Source organism: Salvelinus sp. IW2-2015, linkage group LG5, assembly GCF_002910315.2.
Source record: "Salvelinus sp. IW2-2015 linkage group LG5, ASM291031v2, whole genome shotgun sequence".
Taxonomy (NCBI): Eukaryota; Metazoa; Chordata; class Actinopteri; order Salmoniformes; family Salmonidae; genus Salvelinus; species Salvelinus sp. IW2-2015.
The window spans coordinates 31,011,718-31,032,921 of record NC_036844.1 but is presented as its reverse complement, the minus strand read 5'-3'; the positions used below and the strand labels follow the sequence as shown (position 1 = coordinate 31,032,921).

General features: G+C 41.7%; 3 protein-coding genes across 5 annotated transcripts; all 3 read right to left on the bottom strand.

Moving 5' to 3' along the window:
• Nucleotides 1-180: 180 nt before the first annotated feature.
• Nucleotides 181-1,776, bottom strand: LOC111964310 (putative nuclease HARBI1). The gene is made up of 4 exons (XM_023988162.2): nt 1,295-1,776; nt 1,083-1,198; nt 858-969; nt 181-775 (listed from the first exon to the last, which is right to left on the bottom strand). Exons 1-4 carry the CDS (start codon nt 1,725-1,727, stop codon nt 384-386), a joined length of 1,053 nt encoding a protein of 350 aa, XP_023843930.1. The 5' UTR covers nt 1,728-1,776; the 3' UTR covers nt 181-383.
• Nucleotides 1,777-6,633: 4,857 nt separating this feature from the next.
• On the bottom strand, nt 6,634-14,199 carry LOC111964298 (UDP-glucose 6-dehydrogenase). 3 transcript variants are annotated; one of them, XM_023988137.2, is made up of 12 exons: nt 13,996-14,199; nt 10,298-10,466; nt 9,933-10,034; nt 9,330-9,530; nt 9,020-9,217; nt 8,729-8,876; nt 8,425-8,519; nt 8,145-8,275; nt 7,888-8,030; nt 7,542-7,633; nt 7,269-7,379; nt 6,634-6,845 (listed from the first exon to the last, which is right to left on the bottom strand). In XM_023988137.2, exons 2-12 carry the CDS (start codon nt 10,457-10,459, stop codon nt 6,741-6,743), a joined length of 1,488 nt encoding a protein of 495 aa, XP_023843905.1. In that variant the 5' UTR covers nt 10,460-10,466; nt 13,996-14,199; the 3' UTR covers nt 6,634-6,740. The 3 variants fall into 3 exon arrangements, with proteins under 3 accessions (XP_023843905.1, XP_070299800.1, XP_023843907.1); XM_070443699.1 differs by lacking the exon at nt 13,996-14,199 and adding an exon at nt 12,204-12,264; XM_023988139.2 differs by lacking the exon at nt 13,996-14,199 and adding an exon at nt 11,989-12,077.
• A 2,947-nt stretch (nt 14,200-17,146) lies between these two features.
• wdr55 (WD repeat domain 55) lies at nt 17,147-19,803 on the bottom strand. The gene is made up of 10 exons (XM_023988148.2): nt 19,733-19,803; nt 19,549-19,608; nt 19,377-19,430; nt 19,111-19,256; nt 18,919-19,019; nt 18,671-18,758; nt 18,332-18,511; nt 18,103-18,202; nt 17,795-17,964; nt 17,147-17,491 (listed from the first exon to the last, which is right to left on the bottom strand). Exons 1-10 carry the CDS (start codon nt 19,745-19,747, stop codon nt 17,161-17,163), a joined length of 1,245 nt encoding a protein of 414 aa, XP_023843916.1. The 5' UTR covers nt 19,748-19,803; the 3' UTR covers nt 17,147-17,160.
• Nucleotides 19,804-21,204: the final 1,401 nt, after the last annotated feature.

Below are 21,204 nucleotides of genomic sequence, written 5' to 3'. Positions count from 1 at the left end.
TATCCCACCGGAGTCCTTTACAGAAAAGTTTTGACATCTGCCACACCCCCTATGAATCACAGATTGTTTTCTCGAATCAAAGCATGCAAACATTTAAAAACAATATGCTATCCTTTTATCTATAAAATAGCTTGCACAACTAGCTACATTTATCACGTCATACATTTTGGGATTCCACCCTGTAAATGTAATTTGCCTGATGATGCATGATTGAAGGAGTCATTTCATACAAGCACATTTTCACATCTCATTAGCTTTTAACTTTTTTAAAAGGAGGCCAGAGAGAACGGAGGATATGGGATCCAGGAGTTGAGCAAACCCAATTGAGAAAAGGCCACGGTGGTTCAGTCACTTAGGGGAGAAAATGTAATTGTGTGAAATTGTCATAACACTTGGCTGCATGACACAAAGAGCTGAGCAGCAATGTTATCCCTGATTGCTGTACCATCTTGGTAATCACAGTGAACAGGCTCTGGGTTTTTCCGGGGCATCCAACTGAAACAGGGTGGGGCCTCCTTACGAATGATTGCAACGTTATGAAGGACCATGCATGCCACTATTATGTCACACGCTCTCTGTGGCGACACTCTGAGACCCTTCAAACAACCAAATCGGGACCTTAACGTGGTGAATGTTGTCTTAATGCATGCTCTTGTCTCGTACAATGCCTCGTTGAAGCAGCTCTCTGCGCCTGGTTTAGGATTCAGGTATGGCGTCATCAAGAATGGAAGACAGGGATAATCATTGTCAGCCACAAGCTGCCCATCAAAACAACCTGAGAAGTAAGGGAGGTAAGAGACATGCTGAAATCATAGAACTTGGAAGTTGTAACATTTGTCATTGTGTAATGTTGTCACCTTGCTGAAACTGATGGTACAGCACACTCTTTTGGAGTATGTGGAAGTCATTCACAGATCCAGGCCACTTTGCCTCAATGTTTGTGATGAGACATTGCGAATCACAAACCATCTGGAAAAGATTTACAATGCAGTTAGTTTTCAAATGAGATTCTCTGGGAATTTATTTTTTTAATATAGAATTTCTTTATCACAGTTAAGTATTTACACCTTCCCCAATATTACCTGCACATTTATGCTGTGAAATGATTTCTGATTAGTATAATCAGATACCTCTGGTCCTGAAGGCGCTTTGATTGGTATGTGAGTGGAGTCCACCACACCAATTACATTAGGTAGTCCTGCAACGATCACAGGCGTTGAATTATTTAGCTAGTTTACAGTTTAATTTACTAATACTAACAAAAGCATTGGCCTACTATGAAGGAATACATAACCTGCTATTCTATAAAAGCCGTCTTTAACTTCTTGTTGAGAGCAATGACCAGGGAACTTCACGAAATCAGGGAGAATTCTAGCCAGTGCGATGTATACTCTCCGTATGGCTCGACAAACTGTGGATTTGCTCAAGTTTTCAGCGTCACCGACTGCATGCATATATTCTCCACATGCGAAAAAATGTAAACCGATGCAGAGTGTTTGCATCACTGTAAGCGCACAGCTGCGGAGTGTATCGTTGCTCAATGAAGGTGTCAACAGATCCGCCAGGTATACTATACAATGAGACGAGAAGTGATACCTCTCGTTAATGTATTCTTCGGAAAAACTTAGAGGATTTTGTCTGTCTTTGAACAAACGCTTAGTTCGTATTGTTTTTCTCACAACTTGTGCCCCGATGTCAATTGGATCTCGTAAAAAAGGGCACGCCATCGTTCAAAGCAAAATTTGTGGATGGAAGAAACGTTCATTTGTTTTCTGTGCTGACGGAATATCCGGAATGACATCTTCAAAATAAAAGCCCCCAAATTAAAAAGCCATAGGATCCGATTATAGAATTGTGAATTCAACAACAAAAAATCTATTAACTGTAATAATTGTGTCAACTATTAAAACAATCACAAATTAATAATGGCAATAAAAATATATATATTTTCAGTTTGTTTTCCCATTCACTTCAGTGTAAATACTCTCACTTGAGTCCAGAAATAGTGGAAGATTAGCTAGCTACATGTTATCCCCCCCCCCCCCCCCCCGGCCCCTATGAGGGATGTATTTTGAGTATTTGTAAATACCAATGGCATGAATAACTTACATGAAATTGAAATACTGTTTGTCTCTGAATATGTAGTGGTAGTGATTGCATAAAAGTTTAAATCCTCCCCTCTTTGCATGAGCAAGGAAAGCTGTGGTGACTGAATGCAATCAACCGCTTTGGCATGATCATCAATGGTTTTTGCTCTCCGCTGTTATTGAAAGGAAATTGCGTACTTACGGTTATGATTAGTGGACAACAATACAGTGCCTTCAGAACGTATTCATACCCCTTGACTTATTTCACATTTAGCTGTGTTACAGCCTGAATTAAAAATGTATTAAATATTTTTTCCCCACCCATCAACACACAATATCCCATTATGACAAAGTGCAAACATGTTTTTAGAAATGGTTGCAAATTTATTGAAAATGAAATACAGAAATATCTAATTTCCATAAGTATTCACACCCCTAAATCAACACTTTTAGGAACACCTTTGGCTGAGATTACAGCTTTGAGTCATCTTGGGTATGTCTGTATCAGCATTGCACATCTGGATTTGGGGATTTTCTCCCATTCTTCCTTGCAGATTTTCTCAAATTCTGCTAAATTAGATGGGGAGTGGCAGTGAACAGCAATCTTCAAGTCTTTCCACAGATTTTTTTTATAGGATTCAAGTCTGGGCTTTGGCTGGGCCACTCAAGGACTTTCACATTCTTGTTCTGAAGCCATTCCAGCATTCCTTTGGCTGTATGCTTGGGGTCATTGTCCTGTTGGAACGTAAATCTTCACCACAGTCTAAGGTCGTTTGCACTCTGAAGCAGGTTCACATCAAGGATTTGCCTGTATTTGTCTCCATTCATTGTTTTCTCTATCCTTACCAGTCTCCCAGTCCCTGCCACTGAAAAGCATCCCCATAGCATGATGCTGCCACCACCATGCTTCACAGTAGGGATGGTGTTAGATGGGTGATGTTGTGCCTGGTTTTCTCCAGACATAGCGCTTTGCATTCAGGCCTAATATTTAAATGTTTGTCTCTTCAGACCACAGAATATTTTGCCTTATGCTCTTGAGTCTTTCACGTCCTTTTTGCAAACTCCAGGTTTGTTTTCATGTGGCTTTTTCTCAGGAGTGGCTTCCGTCTGGCCACTCTCCCATAAAGCCCAGATTGGTGAAGTGCTGTAGAGACTGTTGTCCTTCTGTTCTCCCATCTCAGCCAAGGAACTCTGTAGTTCTGTCAGAGTGGTCATTGGGTTCTTGGTCACCTCCCTGACCAAGGTCGTTCTTGCCTGGTTGCTCAGTTTGGTCGGACAGCTAGCACTAGGCAGAGTCTGGGTAGTTCCATATTTTTTTTAATTTCCCAATGATGAAGACCACTGTGCTCTTGGAACTTTCAACACTAGAAATATTTTTAAACACTTCCACAGATATATGCCTCATCACAATCTCGGAGATGTACAGTACCAGTCAAAACTTTGGACACACCTACTCATTCAGGGGTTTTTATTTATTTTTACTATTTTCTACATTGTAGAATAATAGTGAAGACATCAAAACAAGGAAATAACACATAGGGAATCATGTAGTAACCAAAAAAGTGTCAAACAAATCAAAATATATTTTATTTTTGAAATTCTTCAAAGTAGTCACCCTTTTTATTGATGACAGCTTTGCACACTATTGGCATTCTCTCAACCAGCTTCATGGGGTAGTCACCTGGAATGCATTTCAATTAACAGGTGTGCCTCGTTAAAAGTTCATTTGTGTAATTTCTTTCTTAGTGCGTTTGAGCCAATCAGTTGTGTTGTGACAAGGTAGGGGTGGTATACACAAGATAGCCCTATTTGGTAAAAGACCAAGTCCATATTATGGCAAGAACAGCTCAAATAAGCAAAGAGAAACTACAGCCCATCATTACTTTAAGACATGAAGGTCAGTCAATCTGGAAAATTTCAAGAACTTTGAAAGTTTCTTCAAGTGCAGTCGCAAAAACCATCAAGCGCTATGATGAAACTGCCTCTCATGAGGACCACCACAGGATAGGAAGACCCAGAGTTACCTCTGCTGCAGAGGATAAGTTCATTAGAGTTACTAGCCTCAGAAATTGCAGCCCAAATAAATGCTTCACAGAGTTCAAGTAACAGACACATCTCAACATCAACTGTTCAGAGGAGACTGCGTGAATCAGGCCTTCATGGTCGAATTGCTGTAAAGATACCTACTACTAAAGAACACCATTAAGAAGAAGAGAATTGCTTGGCCAAGAAACACGAGCAATGGACATTAGACTGGTGGAAATCTGTCCTTTGGTCTGATGAGTCCAAATTTGAGATTTTTGGTTCCAACCGCCGTGTCTTTGTGAAACGCAGAGTATGTGAACGGATTATCTCCGCATGTGTGGTTCCCACCGTGAAGCATGGAGGAGGAGGTGTGATGGTGCTTTGCTGGTGACACTGTCTGTGATTTATTTAGAATTCAAGGCACACTTAACCAGCATGGCTACCACAGCATTCTGCAGCGATACGCCATCCCATCTGGTTTGAGCTTAGTGGGACTATCATTTGTTTTTCAACAAGACAATGACCCAACACACATCCAGGCTGTGTAAGGGCTATTTGAACAAGAAGGAGAGTGATGAAGTGCTGCATCAGATGACCTGGCCTCCACAATCACCTGACCTCAACCCAATTGAGATGATTTGGGATTATTTGGGGCGCAAAGTGAAGGAAAAGCAGCCACCAAGTGCTCAGCATGTGGGAACTCCTTCAAGACTGTTGGAAAAGCATTCCAGGTGAAGCTGGTTGAGAGAATGACAAGCGTGTGCAAAGCTGTCAAAGGCAAAGGGTGGCTACTTTGAAGAATCTCAAATATAAATTAGTGTTTAACACTTTTTTTTGGTTACTATGATTACATATGTGTTATGTCATAGTTTTGATGTCTTCACTATTATTCTACAATGTAGAAAATAGTCAAAATAAATAAAAACCCTTGAATGAGTAGGTGTGTCCAAACTTTTGACTGGTACTGTGCGTACAGTTCCTTGGACTAAATGGTATCGTTTCTACTCTGACAACTGTGGGACCTTCTATATAATAACAATTTGGGGGGTGCTTATATCTGTCCTGTTGCAGGCAAGTGTGTAATCTAAATGTTGTTTTTTGCCCGCCTCCTAACTCCCCGAGACACCCGCAGGGAGTGGGGTCACAGTAAGGGTAGCCATTGTACAGTGCCCCTGGAGCAATTAGGGTTAAGTGCCTTGCTCAAGGGCACAGTGACAGATTATATATTTTTGACCTCGTCAGCTCCCGTATTTGAACCAACAACCTTTGGTTACCGGCCCACGCTCTAACCTTGCGGCTACCTGCCGCACGACAGGTGTGTTTCTTTCTAAATCATGTACAAACAATTGAATTGGACTCCAATCAAGTTGTAGCAACATCCCAAGGATGATCAAAGGAAATTGGATGCACCCAAGCTCAATTTGGAGTGCCATTGCAAATGGGTGTGAATACATCCATATTTCTGTATTTCATTTAATACATTTGCAAAAAAATATTCTAAAAACATGTTTTCACTTTGTCATAACGGGGTATTGTGTGTAGATAGGTGAGGGAAAAAAATATTTAATCCATTTTGAATTCAGGCTGTAACACCAACAAAATGTGGTATAAGTCAAGGGGTATGAATACTTTCTGAAGGCACTACATGTGTCATAATTTGGGCCTTGTTGCTAAAGTGCATTTGTCAGAGCAGAACAGATGTTGAGGATTAGGATCATGTGTCAAATAAAGCCACTGCCCCCATGGCTGCTCCACGGGGAACCCAGCAGTGCATCAAGACCGTCGACCGAGGTATGCAGTTCCGTTAGGAAAGTCTTCCAGTTTCCTAGAATTAGCTGACAGAATGGCCATGCGAATGCCTGACCATCCATGAGACATCTAACTAATAAGGAGGGGGAGCAACCTTGCAACACCACTACATAGTACACAACACTTGAGATTAAGTAACATAATTGTAGTACAGTACTATTGATTCTGGGCCTGCAAATTATCATTTTTTAAATTCCAGATACTAAAAATGCTTTTTATTCTGCATGTAAAAACTATAGATAAATGTTTTACTTTACAGAGTTCATGCATAAAGATAATACATATAATTAGAATATTGCATTATCGGGTTCACAATGCTTAAGTTCACATTCAACTAGCACCATCTTGTATAAAAATTGCTTTGAAATGAATAAAAACTAAATACATTATCTTTAGTAAGAAAAATGGAATCTGTCCTTTAAAAATTGCTTTCATACAGGAATACTTTTAGGCAGAAAACTTGAAAAAAGGGCAAATACAGAAAGTTATGAAATCAGTTTAAGTTGTTTTACCCCTTGTGTAAGTAAAACATCCAAACCCTGGTAGTTGTCCAACATGCACAAAACAAAGAAATTAAGCATAAGGTTGGAGGGATATTGTTGCCGCATGTAGCCGACAAAATAGGTCTTGAACCCTAACCAAAACATTCTCCAGGCCTATCTTTCATTGTAGCTAACATAATTATTTGTTTGAAGTCATTCCATCTAGTTGATGCGGGTGCTGAAATGTCTGATTTTAATATTAAAGCAAAATTATAACTTGGTTTAATTTTCTACTGCATTGAGCCGGCTCTGACGCTGCTGTCCCGTAAAGAACACTTCACAGTTTGTTCTTCTTCAATGTTTGCGGTTGGTCCATTTCTGACCTGTCGCCACTGGCAGTGAAAGGGATTCTTTGGTTAACTCTTTTCCCAATAGTCTCCACCTGGAAAGGACAAAACAGTTACTTTGGAAACTGCTGGACTGTCTATTACTCAACTTTTTTCAAATACTAAATGGGACTCACTAAGCATGCTGCTGTGAATGGATCTTTGGCTTTTTGTCAGCACAGCCTTCCAAAAGCAAAGACAACCTTTTTTTTGGTCCTAGGGTGTTTTCATAATCTCATCAGAATCCTAGACATTGTTCACGTCTTACTGTAGGATGACAGGTAGCCTAGCGGTTAGAGTGTTGGGCCAGTTCGAAAAGGTGAAAAATCTGCCGATGTGCCCTTGACTAAGGCACTTATCCCTAATTTGCTCCAGGGTTTGCCATACTACTATGGCTGACCCTGTAAAACAATACATTTCACTGCACCTATCTGGTGTATGTTACGAAACATATTTTTACTGTGGCCGTGGTTACTTGCCTGGAAGCCAATATGCTGGAGTTGGTCGTGCAAGCTGTCCAAGATCCTTCTGCCGTCAAAGATGAAGGCAGGTTTCAGCATGGCTTTATGGATCCTCTCATAGTCCAGCTCCTGCAATACAAATATAGACTTCATGGTTTACATTGAGAGCTCCCTTTCATCAATGAACAGTGCAACTACGGTATGTCATTATATAAGTGGCACCAAAATCTGTGTGGCCAGTCATCTCCTTGCCATTTGATGAGTGAGTAGTTTAAAAATGTAAATACACACCGTGAACATATCCCACTCTGTGCAGATCACAATTGCATGGGCATTCTCACAAGCCTTGTATGGGTCTGTGACGATGGTGACTAGACGAGAAACTAGGATGAGCGAGGATAAACAAGGATTACTTCATGCATATAAATACAACTTTTTCACACAATTATACAACAAACATTAATCCCATCTCATTAGAATGAGCAAAAAAAGTATCCCACGTTATGGCAACTAACACCTAACACAGAGAGAACAGAACACCCCTTGAAATATCATTATGTATTCAATAAAGGTATTCATGTTAATCTTCTTGATGATTTACTATTATATTAATTTACAGAAAGAACACTGTGGCTACCTGTTGCAGTGTCATGTCTTTCTGAGAGTGTGGGCTTAGTCAGGTCCTGCATGATCTGCTCAGCTTTAACCTTTGGGTCATAGATGTGTAGACAGGCTCCCTCCTCCAGCAGGTAGCGACTGATGTAGATACTAGAGGATTCCCTAAAAACAAAATGCACACAAGGATATGAGTATATAAGCTTGGAGGGGGCAAAAGGACAATACGCTCAGAGCTTTGGATGTAAGCAGATAAATATTTTAAATGCCCCTCCATACCTTGTATCGCCAGTGTTTTTCTTGAAAGCGAATCCGAGCAAGGCTATCTTCTTGTCTGTCACTGTGTTGAAGAGGCAGTTGATTATCCGTGAGGAGAATCGTTTTCGCTGGTAGTCGTTTATCTCTATAACCTGGGAGACGCAACAATGAGATGTTCAACATTTGTCATTGTGATACTGTATTTTACTGACCGTAAAACAATAAAGTGTTACAGGAATGTCTTATCAAATGAGAAGCGAGTTCTGTATTGCACTACTTTGAGTTGATGATAAAAGCCCACCTGTTGCCAGTATCTTGCAACCTCGGGTAAGTTCAGCGCCTCGCATAGGTACACAAGATTGAGAACGTCTTTCTGGAAACAGCTGCCACCAAATCCTGTGAAACAAACACAGAATGTATCATGACTGAACTCATCCACTCACATCCCACTTTTCCATAACTGAAACCCAATCACTCAGTCATCCAATGATCTCATCCAACCATCCAATGATCTCATCCAACCACCCAATGATCTCATCCAACCACAACTTAACTGTTACTACCCCACAACTCAACCACTCCAGCCTTGCTTCTCTCCCACTCACCTACGCTGGCCTTCAGGAAGCGGCTGCCTATTCTCTGGTCTGTCCCAATGGCATGCGCCACCTCCTCCACATCAGCACCGGTTACCTCACAGAGGGCACTGATAGAGTTGATGCTACTGATACGTTGGGCAAGAAAGGCATTGGCTGCCTATAAAAAAAAAAAAGGAAAAACCAAGGATAGAGAAGTGAGCCAATGAATAAAGGCAGGAAACATTGCAGGAGGTGTCTCAGATCGTAACACTGCTGACCTGAGATTGTTATACAGTAATGTACAGAAGGACATATAAATACCAGCTTGGAAAGCTCAGAGGACCAGGTATTGGTGGTGATGATCTTGTTCTTGGGGACCCAGTGTTCATAGATGCTCCGCAAGGCCTGAATAGCATGTTGGCCCTCAGGGGTCTCATCCCCCCCAATCAATACCCTGTCTGGATTCTTCAGATCAGTGATGGCTGTTCCCTCAGCAAGAAACTCTGGGTTTGAGAGAACCTGCAGGAGAACAAGATCATACTTTTAAAGACCTGAAGACATGGCAGGTAGATGAAAGTAGACGTTTGATACGCAGTCCATCCACACATGCAAGCCTGTCCCCTGAAATCACCTGGAAGCTGAGGCTACTCTTGGTGTTGGCATTGAAGATGCGGCGGATGCTCTCAGCAGCACGTACAGGAACTGTGCTTTTCTCCACAACAATCTTACAGCCACTGGAGACATCGGCAATGCGCCGGGCACATGCTTCTATGTACTTCAGGTCCGCTGCTCGACCCTTACCAATCCCAAATGTCTTGGTAGGCGTATTGACCTGGCAAAGGAAAGGGGAAATGTTTCAGGTGGATTCAATCATGGATCTTTCTCCATCACTGCACTTTGGGCGGCAGGTGGTTGGAGCATTTGGCCAGTAAACTAAAGGTCACTAGGTCTGCTCGGGGATTCGACATGGTGGAGAATCTGTCTGTGTCCTTGAGCAAGGCACTTAACCCTAATTGCTGACCCTGGTCGTGACCCCCAGAGGTTGTCTTAGGGGGAGATTTAAAATAAATAAATAAATAAATAAATAAATAAACGTATGAAGTAGGACAAATATAAGCAACCACCAAATTATTACTATTACCTTCAAAGAAAGCAAAACTGAAACATGTCTCAACAATACTTCCAATGAAAGCAATTGACATAAGAAAGGAAAGTGTTGAAAAGGAGTATTTACAGATATGAAGACCAGGTCTGCATTTTTTATGGCCTCATCAATGTCTGTGGAGAAGAAAAGGTTGACCCCGCGACATGATTCCACCACTTCCTGGAGTCCAAGCTAGAAAGAGAGAGAGGTTGTTAGAGCACAAGTGTCAAAAGTATCATGAGCTCAAAAGTCATGTGGCCAAAATGAATGACTTTACGTGGCAACACTAGTAGCTGGAAATATTGGAAAGACCAATACAAGTTAGGACAGATCTTTGAGAAACCTGGATATGAATGAGTAATACAGTTTCACTTAATTTCCTGCAGTTGAGACAAGTTCTACTAGGTTGAGATCTGTTCCGATAGTTTCTTGTACTAATATTGTCTCCCACTCACCTCAAAGATGGGAAGGCTATCAGAATTCCAGGCACGGATGCGGTCCTCGTTCACGTCAACCACGGTAACCGTCACTTCAGGGCACATCTGTGCGATGACGCTGCAGGTGGGACCGCCCACGTAGCCAGCCCCAATACAACAGATCCTCCTCACCTCCATCATTCTCCCTCTCGAGGAAGAAAATACAATCATGTAAGACGGGGGTCTACATACTAATTTTTTCAATGGATTGAGTGATAAAATAGCAATTTTTCCCCCAACATTTCCATTTAACAGAAACTAAGCAAATACAGATGGGCCTGTCATTTATTTTAACTCCTGGCGCTACTGACATCCTTTACCAAGCAGGGTGTCAATTACATACAGTGCATTCGGAAAGTATTCAGATCCATTGACTTTTTCCACATTTTGTTAAATTACAGCCTTACTCTAAAATTGATACAATAATTTCCCCCCCCTCAATCTAATGACAAAGCAAAAACACTTAAGTTTAAAAAAATATCACATATGTAAGTATTCAGACCCTTTACTCAGAAGTTTGTTGAAACGCCTTTGGCAGCGATTACAGCCTTGAGTCTTCTTGGGTATGGTGCTACAAGCTTGTAGCGTTCAAGTCTGGGCACTGGCTGGGCCACTCTAGGACATTCAGAGACTTGTCATGAAGCCACTCCTGCGTTGTCTTGGATGTGTGCTTAGGGTCGTTGTCCTGTTGGAAGGTGATCCTTCGCCCCCAGTCTGAGGTCCTGAGCAGGTTTTCATCTGCCAAAGAGTTCAATCTTGGTTTCATCAAACCAGAAAATCTTGTTTCTCATGGTCTGAGAGTCCTTTAGGTGCCTTTTGGCAAACTCCAAATGTGCTGTCATGTGCCTTTTACTGAGGAGTGGCTTCTGTCTGGCCACTCTACCATAGAGTCCTGATTGGTGGAGTGCTGTAGAGATGGTTGTACTTCTGGAAGGTTCTCCCATCTCCACAGAGGAACTCTGGAGCTCTGTCGGAGTGACCATCGGGTTCTTGGTCACCTACCTGACCAAGGCCCTTCTCCCCCGATTGCTCCGTTTAGCCAGGCGGCCAGCTCTAGGAAGAGTCTTGGTGGTTCCAAACTACTTCCATTTAAGAATGATGAGGCCATTTTTGATATCCTTCTCCAGATCTGTGCCTCGACACAATCCTGTCTCTGAGCTCTACGGACAATTCCTTCGACCTCATGGCTTGGTTTTTGCTCTGACATGCACTGTCAACCTTTATATAGACAGGTGCTTGCCTTTCCAAATCATGTCCAATCAATTGAATTTACCACAGGTGGAGTCCAATCAAGTTGTAGAAACATCTTAAGGATGATCAATGGAAACAGGATGCACCTGAGCTCAATTTCGAGTCTCATAGCAAAAGGTCTGAATACTTTTGTAAATGAGGCATTTCTGTTATATATATTTAATCAATTTGCAAAACTTCCTAAAAACGAATTTGCCTTTTCATTATGGGGTATTGTGTGTAGATTGATTAGGAAAAACATTTACTAAATTTTAGAATAAGGCTGTAACATAACAAAATGTGGAAAAAGTCAAGGGGTCTGAAGACTTTCCGAATGCATTTTCTTATAACTTGCCGTAATAGTAAAGTTTACAACAATAGTAAAGTTTAGTTTGTCATGGTGTACAACATTGGAATCTAAGAGCTGCATTGCAGTGTACCTTAATAATTATATAAACAAAGTAATAAACTGTCCTTGTGAGGAGGGAGCATCACGGTCATAGCCAAGGGAAAGCCTCGAAAATATATATTTTTTAGACCAGCACATGGTTTCAGTCAAGCCTTTGAGTTTGTCCTTTCCCAAGGATGTCTGGTATCCAGCACGTCATTGAGAAGGGCTCCAGCCTTGAGGTCAAAACGTTGGCACGGTTCTCACCGGGATTTTTTAACAAGGTGGTGCTGCTGAATATGGCTGGGGTGGAGGCCCGAGAGATTTGTGTTTTTGAACACCTGCCATTTCCTGCAATCTAGAGCAAAAAAAATGGCCTTATGATAAGTAAAAAATAAATATATGTTTTACATAGTGGCACAGCCAGTCCAAAAGATGGCACAGTGCCTCTCATTTTTTGGGGAGAACCCTGGTTGGCTTTATGTGCTGTGCTATTTGAAAGTCAATACTGACTATCAAAACTAAAATTATTTTCAAAGCATAATCTGAATGTTTCATGGCAATACCTTCAATATTGAGTTGGATTCCCCAGTGGGTATCAATGGAATAAAAAGGAATTCTGTGTAGCAAATTAAGCCACCTCTATTTGACCAGTTTTCCCCTCACTCTACCTATGCTGCCACGCTGTCTCTAAATCACAGAGGGCTCTATGTGCAGTCAGATGGAACTTCCTGGGACTACTGTCAGTCAACACACGAGCGTGCGCACACATAATTGGCCCCTAGCCCTCCACCGCACTAGATACAAATTATACATTATTCCCAACTTTTACCGTGTACAGGATCTGCCAGATATGAGTATAAACATGCGCAACTGGCCACCGTATGCCCTTTATCAGTAGTAAATCAGATATTTATTTGTAATTTTTGTTTTATTGAACCTTTATTTAACTAGGCAAGTTAGTTAAAAGAACAAATTCTTATTTACAATGTAGGTCTACCTCTAACGACACTAGGCCAATTGTGCGCCGCCCTACGGGACTCCCAATCACGGCCGGTTGTGATACAACCTGGAATTGAACCAGGGTCTGTAGTGACACCTCTAGCACTGAGATGCTGTGCATTAGACTGCTGCACCACTCGGGAGACCAATCATCACAGTAACCAGACCAATGTCAAGAATCTTTAGAGGGATGATTAGGAACAGATCTGGATATTGAACGACCAAAAGAAACCATAGAAAATTATTCTGTGAATAAAACTGCATTTCACAATCAGAACCCCTTTTGTGGCCGGTGAGGAACCAATAACCCCAAGCACACAACAACATCTACAAAGAATGGTTAATTGATCACAAAAATCTATATTTTACTATGGTTATTTGTCTCCGGACTTGAACCCCACTGAAAACCTGTAGTATGAATTGAAGAGTGCAGTCCATATGCGCAGGCGAAGGATATCAAGGATCTGGAAAGATTCTGAAGGGTCTAAGATTTCTCCCAATGTGTTCTCCAATCTCATAAAACCTTTAAGAAAAAAGCTCAGTGTGGTTGTCCTCGTAAGTGGAGGGTGCTGAACTATTGATTACATGACAGACTCTTAACTTGTTAAACAAAATCTTTCTCGGGGGAATTGTATAAGTATAAAATAACTTTTTTTGAGCATACAATATAGCCACTGTAGCTCAGTATTTGTATTTATTTTATAGTCTTATTTCAACATCTTTATCAAGGGATCCAATTCCCGGAACCAACTAGTCTGTAACGTATAGACGTGTGGGTTTAAAAAAAACTTCCCACACGGTAATTTAGAGGGTTTAAAAGTTGGCCAAATTGGAGCCAACACTTCGATGTTATTTGCTAGCTAACTACCTAACCGTATCTCGGTAATTTGCGCCTGTACACCAGCCACCTATAATTTATCCATACCTGTTATTTACATGAATGTATCCCCATCTAGTCGATCATCAATGTGTTTAGCTAGCTAACGTTACAAAGCCAAATTGGATAGCTTACTTTTTAGGGGCTAACTAGCTAGCCCACTAAACACAAAACACTTACCAGTGTTTAATGATGGGTGCGCTGTTCAACCGAATACAATTTCACAGACTATCAACCACGTTAAAGTGATTCCGTTGTATTTTCTTCCAGGGGTATGATTGCTGGTCTGTGGTGATGATGATCAGAAGTGGTGTAGACGCTTGCTCCAGTGAAAAGAGTTTGGTATGCTGAGTGCCACTGTGAGACTTCTATCTAAATCTCAAACAGGGGGCGGGGTTTCACATTCCTTTAACATCACATCCCCACTGATGTGTTAATTTAAAAAGACGCAACCATTCAGTCTATGGCACAAAGTTACAGAAGTTCATATTATACAATTTATTACAGGGTAATTACATTATGCCAGTGTGTGGCTGAACAATCTTGTTGTTCGAAGGGGTTTAGGATTTAGTTCTTTGAGATCCAATTCATGTAGGCGAAGTATTGATTGCCTATCACTAGTTAGTACATGGGTGTGACAAACATTTGCAAATGTAATGAAAATACATTATTTCACATATTGAGTATTATGTATAAACCTTGGAGACAAAACATGAAGCTGAGCAAAAGACAACTATAGCAGAAGGAATTTGATGAGATTTGTCTGGGAGAGGTGGTAGGAGTGTACTACAATCTATTAGTCCAATGATAATACAATTCCATCACACTGACGGATGAATGGAGAACAGCATAGAAAAGCATACAGTGGAATTTGTAACAGTGTCACAAAAGCAATCCACTCATCGTAATGATTTAATCATAAACCCCGAGGCACAACCCAGCTCAATTTGAGACCAGACATGCACAGACCACAGCTGAGGGTGTCCATCCCCGTTGTTATTATAGAGCGAGTAACTCAGCTGGGTGGAGAGAAAAAACAGTACGTCTCATATCCTGTTATTTTTATTCTATATTTTTCTTTCTGCATTGTTGGGAGAGGCTCAAAAGTACGCATTTGCAATTAAATGCCATGGGAATAGTCTCACAGCCCAATCGTAGTCTCTCATTCCATACACATTATGGTAATATTATGCTAAGAAACCGTGGTGCTGTTCAATAAGGATATTCTAAGACACTCATTTCTGACGTGTTACCGTGCGGGGTAATTTCACTAGTCCGTCCCCCCTCAGCATCATGACTGCTGTCTTTGTGCTATGTTCCTAAGGAAACAAGGCGAGGGTCCACCCACTCGTCAGATTAAGTCATACCCAGCTCCCCCAAATCGTTACTAACCCAGGAAAAGTTAGGAGTCATTACACACCATCAAAGCACTCTACTCATTCACTTCCCTCTATCCACCCTCAGGGCAAATGTAATTACCTTAGCCTACTTTTAGGTGCCCCTTTGTCCTAAGTAGAGAGCAGTGCTGGAACAAGTACCCAATTGTCATACTTGAGTAAAAGTAAAGATAACTTAATCGAAAATGACTCAAGTAAAAGTGAAAGTCACCCAGTAAAATACAACTGGTGTAAGTCTAAGTTTTTAAATATACTTAAGTATCAAAAGTATTTGGAACTGCTAAAATATACAGTACTTAAGTATCTAAAGTAAATGTATAAATCATTTATAATTCCTTATATTAAGCAAACCACATGGCATAATTTTCTTATTTTAATTTACATCTAGCCAGAGGCACACTCCAACAGACATAATTTACAAATGAAGCATGTGTGTTTAGTGAGTCCACCAGCTCAGAGGCAGTAGGGATGACCAGGGATGTTCTCTTGATAGGTGTGCAAATTGGACCAATTTCTGTCCTGCTAAGCATTCAAAATGTAACGAGTACTTTTGGGTGTCAGGGAAAATGTATGGAGTACATTATTTTCTTTAGGAATGTTGTTTAGTAAAAGTAGCCAAAAATATCAAAGTACAGATACCCCCAAAAACTACTTAAGTAGTACTTACAAGTATTTAAAAAATATATATAAGTCAGTAAAGAACAAATTCTTATTTACAATGTTAGCCTACACCGGCCATACCCGGACGATGCTGGGCCAATTGTACGCCACCCTATGGGACTCCCAATCACGGCCAGTTGTGATACAGCCTGGATTCGAACCAGGGTGTCTAATGATGCATCAAGCACTGAGATGGAGTGCCTTAGACCGCTGCGCCACTCAGGAGCCCTTATTTTTACTTAAGTACTTTACACCACTGGTAGAGTATCCACTTGACACCCCATTCTTGAGAAACATCTGTTCTAGTTAACATTGGTCAAACTTCCCTCAAAAAAGAGCAGTGTAGATTAGAGACAACTGAAAATTTGCTTTACGATGCCACCTTAACAAATTCTGGGCCATGTAATACAAACCAAGATGGTGAGACGCTCTGTTGAGGGAGCCTTATGGGACCATTAAAATGCTGTTGTCCTGTAGATCCCAGAGTTTGTGTCCTCTAAGGACTGGTTGTGTCAGTTTGTCTATCTGCACAGACAAAGCTCTTGGAATATGTCTTCTATTCTGGCACTGCTCTCTTTAGTACTATTGGTCTCCAACAACCAACAGAACACCACACTTCTGCCATCACTTTACATGGTCCCTAAATTGTAAATAATATTTTGTACAAGATGCCAATGAGTGGTATACTTTAAAAACAGGACATCAATCGAATCAAATGTCAAAAGTTAACATTTTATTTCCATGTCTTTTTAAATGATGTTATGCTGTACATTACATACATGTGCATGATGTCATGCTACAATACTGGTAATAAGGCAAAGATACTACAGCAAACCAGGCCGAGGGGTTTCCTCTTGCAAGACGAATCTGAACAGTGACACTTGACCTCTGACCCCATAAGCAGCCCCATACTCTTCCTTGATCCTGAGTTCCCATAGCTCAGCTCTCCAATGGCAGAATCCAACCAGATCTATGGGACTAATTTACAAGGGCTCTAAATGTAATGTTTTTTACAGCATAACATATGTTTAACTGGGATTGCACCAGACTTTTGAAGAGTCATGTTTCAGGAGAAAAACACACTGCAAGCAGTGGATGAAACAGGCTGTTCTCATCTCCAAGGCTATGCCCCAAGCATATGCCATCTAAAGCTTCCACTCTGCCAAGATGCCTCTTTCAACAGTGCCGGCTGAGAAGAGTTTATTGGTGCAATGGCCAGGAGTTGTTTGACCAATAGCACACAACACCTCTGGCGACACATGATGGGCATGACGTCCACAAGTATCTTTTAATCACTGTCGCTGTCACTGTCTCCTTCATCCTCTTCTTTCTCTTCCTTTTTTGCCTCAGTCTCTTCCATCAGTCCAGAAAAGAAATCATCCCCACCCCCATAGGCTTTCTTGCTGAGGGACTTGAGGTTTCCATCTTTCTTCTTCCTCTTCCGGTAGTCACTGACTGTCATGTCGCGGAGACTTGAAATGTCCCAGAACTTGATCATCTGGTCGTGGGCACAGCTCGCCAGGAAACGTGAGTCGCGAGAGCGGGCAATTTGCTCAATAGGCTCCCCAACATGCTGCCCTATGCAGCCCAGTACCCGATTGGGCAGGAGGTTTATGGCACTGTCAAGAGGGAGAGATAGATTCTAATTAGTCTAAGTAAAAACTTCAGTACTGTATCACTGAAAACTAAAAATGGTCCTAAGGAAAAATCAAGCCATGTCATAAGTATGTTTGGCATACTCTTGCCCTCTATAGGAGATTTGAAGAACAACGCCTTGCAAAAGAATCTCCCTCAAATCTGTGCATTGCATGTTATCATCTAATGCAGATGACAACGAACTTAACATACTACTTCTAAATAATTAAAGTCTACAAAACCATTCAACTCTTTAGATCCTATATAAAATCCAACTGAACACTTACCGTATAACTCCATCCATGGAGGCAGCACACAGTATACTGTCTGTAATGGGAACAATGCAGTCCACAGATTCTGCCTTCACAGCGAAGCGGTCACTGGTGGCGCCAAAGCCGTTCCAGTTGAAGATGTACATAGTCCCTTCACTGGAGCCACACACCACCTTCTTCCCTCGCTGTGTGATGAGGCAGGGAACAGTGGACAACTTAAGTTATTGACTCTGAACGTTTTTAGATAATGCAAGGATTTCAAGTGTCTCAGCCAGTAGACTAGCCAGTCCTGAACCTTCAGATAAAGAGGATGAGACACTCACTTTCATAATGGCCACCGAGGTAAGGTCCCCGCTCTGGAACTCTGACAGGAGCTCAAATCGCCGCCTCTTGATGTTGAAGACCCCCATCGTCCCATCACCACTGTGACATAAAACATAATTCATGTCAGTTGACAAGTCACATCTGTACATGCTAGTCTCAATGAATAGAGCCACTGAAAACACTTATTCAATTTTCCATCCCCATCCCGTGTCTGAACTGAACTCTTACCTGGAGGTGAGAAGCATTCTCTTGGCCTGGTCAATAGCAATGCCGCTGATATAGTCATCATGATGCTTCAGGTCCATGAACGATGTGCCCTTCCTCATGTCCCAAACCTTCAGTGTCCCCCCATCATCCCCGGTGGCGAGCACATTCTCATCCACCAGCAGCAGTGCATTGATTGGGACACTAGTCAAATATGGGTGAAGGTGAGGAACACAGTCAATGCAACCACAATAGTGCAATACAATCATTAGGCTCTCTCAACAGAACATGGATCAAGTGAGGGTGTAGAAAAAAAATTTAAAGCCCTAAACTAGTGACATCAATGGACTAGAGAGACTTTACCTGTGGGCTTTGGCGATGCGTGTGACAAGTTTTCCCCCTTCCACATCCATGAGATGGACTGACTTGTCTTTTGAAACGCTGAACAGTTCTACATACACAGAAAAGTAACTACTGGTTGATGTTTAACCATTTAAAACATAACAGACAGAATGGCCCAGCAAGTTGTGTTGACCAACATGAGATGATAAAAATGTATCACAAGCAAAATAAATGCAAGGCAACCAAACCCTACCAGTGATCACACTTACTCTGTCCATCATGAGAGAAAGCAACTTCCCTGCAGGACTTGAGATGATGTCCAGACGACCATAGCTCCTTACTCTCCCCCTCTGTGCACGAGTAGGAGTATCTGGGGATGCAAAACAATGACGTTCACTTCCACAATGGCACTTACATTTATGTAAATGTTCATAAGCATCACAGGTGGTTATATTTCTTACACGTAAATATCACCGTCAATATCCCCGGCAGCAAAAATATCTTGTTTTGGATGGAAGGCCAATGTGTTGACAATTGCGTCGAGTTTGATGTCCTCTGGCGTTTCACGTATCCTTGGCTCTCTTGGTTCCTCTGCCGGTTCGTCTTCCTAGGAGAATATGATAGAGAAAAGACTACTATAATAGGCTGTCATTAAATGTGATGATACCGAAGCACATTAGGCGTGGAGAAGCCTTATAACCTAGTTGCATGCATGATTGTTAATTACCTCAGAATCTTGATCTTTTTTCAAATCATCTTTTGTTTCCTCTACCGACTCATCCTATAGAATGGGATAGAAAAAGACTGTCAGATTGGCTTAACAAAATAGTTGAAATGCGGTGATGTACACATTCGGACTAGAGCTGAAGCATGTATGAATGGTTAGCTAACTTAGCTACCCCGGTATCTTCTGTTTTCAAATCATCAGAACCAGTCATTATCGAAATAGCCCCGACTTCCTGAATAATGTAGGCAAAAACAACACCATTGATAAGTCACAATCACGTTTAGCCATTGACAAAAACTTGTTTAAAGAGGGCTAACACCAGAATTGTCGTATGGTAAAGATACTCGTGGTCTCACCAAGGAAGCCGCCATTATGCTTCTGTAGACGTCAACCAAGCCAAAGATGCATTCAAACACGCAAATTTTGCAACGTTACTAACGTTGCGAAATTAACCAAAACGTTGCAAAATTAACCAGGCATACCCTCGGTTGGGCCAAAAGCGGACAATGCCCATTAGGGCAGCAACAAACGCAAACAGAAGGGGGGAAAAAATATTTAATAAAAATACATTCAGCTAAATAAATGTATCTAGCTAGTTACACTGAAATAAAACATTACATTTTTTTCGAATGACTCCAACACATAGACTGTAAAAAGCTCCAACGACTGCCACACGAGGTCTCCCTCCGCCAAATCCTACACAATTTTATACTGTTGCAATGGTGGATTACTTCCCTTTGCTCCTCGTGTAGCCTACTGCTCAACAGATCATGGGTCCCCAGATCAAGGTTTTTAGTGACCTTAAGCAAAATTTGATTTTTGGGCCCAACACCTTGTGACATCAACCATTGATCTCGAACGGTTGCTGGGTCGAAACCCCGCGCTGACAAGGTAAAAATCTGTTGTTCTGCCCCCGAGCAAGGCAGTTAACCCACTGTTCCCCGGGCGCCGATGACGTGGTTGATTACGGTAGCCCCCGCACCTCTGATTCAGAGGGGTTAGGTATCCCCTTTTCCCTTTCCCTTTATTTCTTGCAGACACCCATTTGGGTCACGCCGCCGTGTGACTGACTGCGGTTCTAACCAGGATCTCCTGTGCGCCACAAGTCTGCTGAGCTAAAGGCAAGGCATCCTCTCAGGGAGCTAACACAAGTCTTCAGGTCTCAGACAGACGAGGTTAATCACCAGAGCGTTATTCACCGAACAACCTCTGTTAATGACTGTGCACATTTGTGTTTTTGCCCTAGCAGTACACACCTCTCCACAGGAACAGGATTAAGAAACACTTATGTAGCAAATGGTGGTGGGAGAGTGTATATTTCATTAGCGAGAATTAGAATTGATTTATTGATTAATTGATTGATTGATTAATGTTGATCACATCTCTGAAAAATAGCTGCCATGAGAAAACACAATGTGAATATTATTATTATTATTATTTTATTATTATGTTTGTATTCTGTTTAGGCTATCTTCATTTGGAAGTATGATATAGCCTACACCTGATAGGCTACCCACATCCCCCCAATAGAATCCCCATACTTTAACGATGACTGCTTCTCCATCCTAGAGGGGGAGAGCAACAATTTCCTGGCCCAGGGACACGTACTAGTCTGTGGCAAACTAAATGCCAGAACTGGACAAGAACCTGATACCCTCAGCACACAGGGGGACAAACACCTACCTGGGGGGACAGCATTCCCTCCCCCATATGCCCCCATAGACACAACTACGACAACATAACCAACAAAAACGAGTCACAACTCATGCAGCTCTGTTGAACACTGGGTATGTACATACAGTGGCTTGCGAAAGTATTTACCACCCTT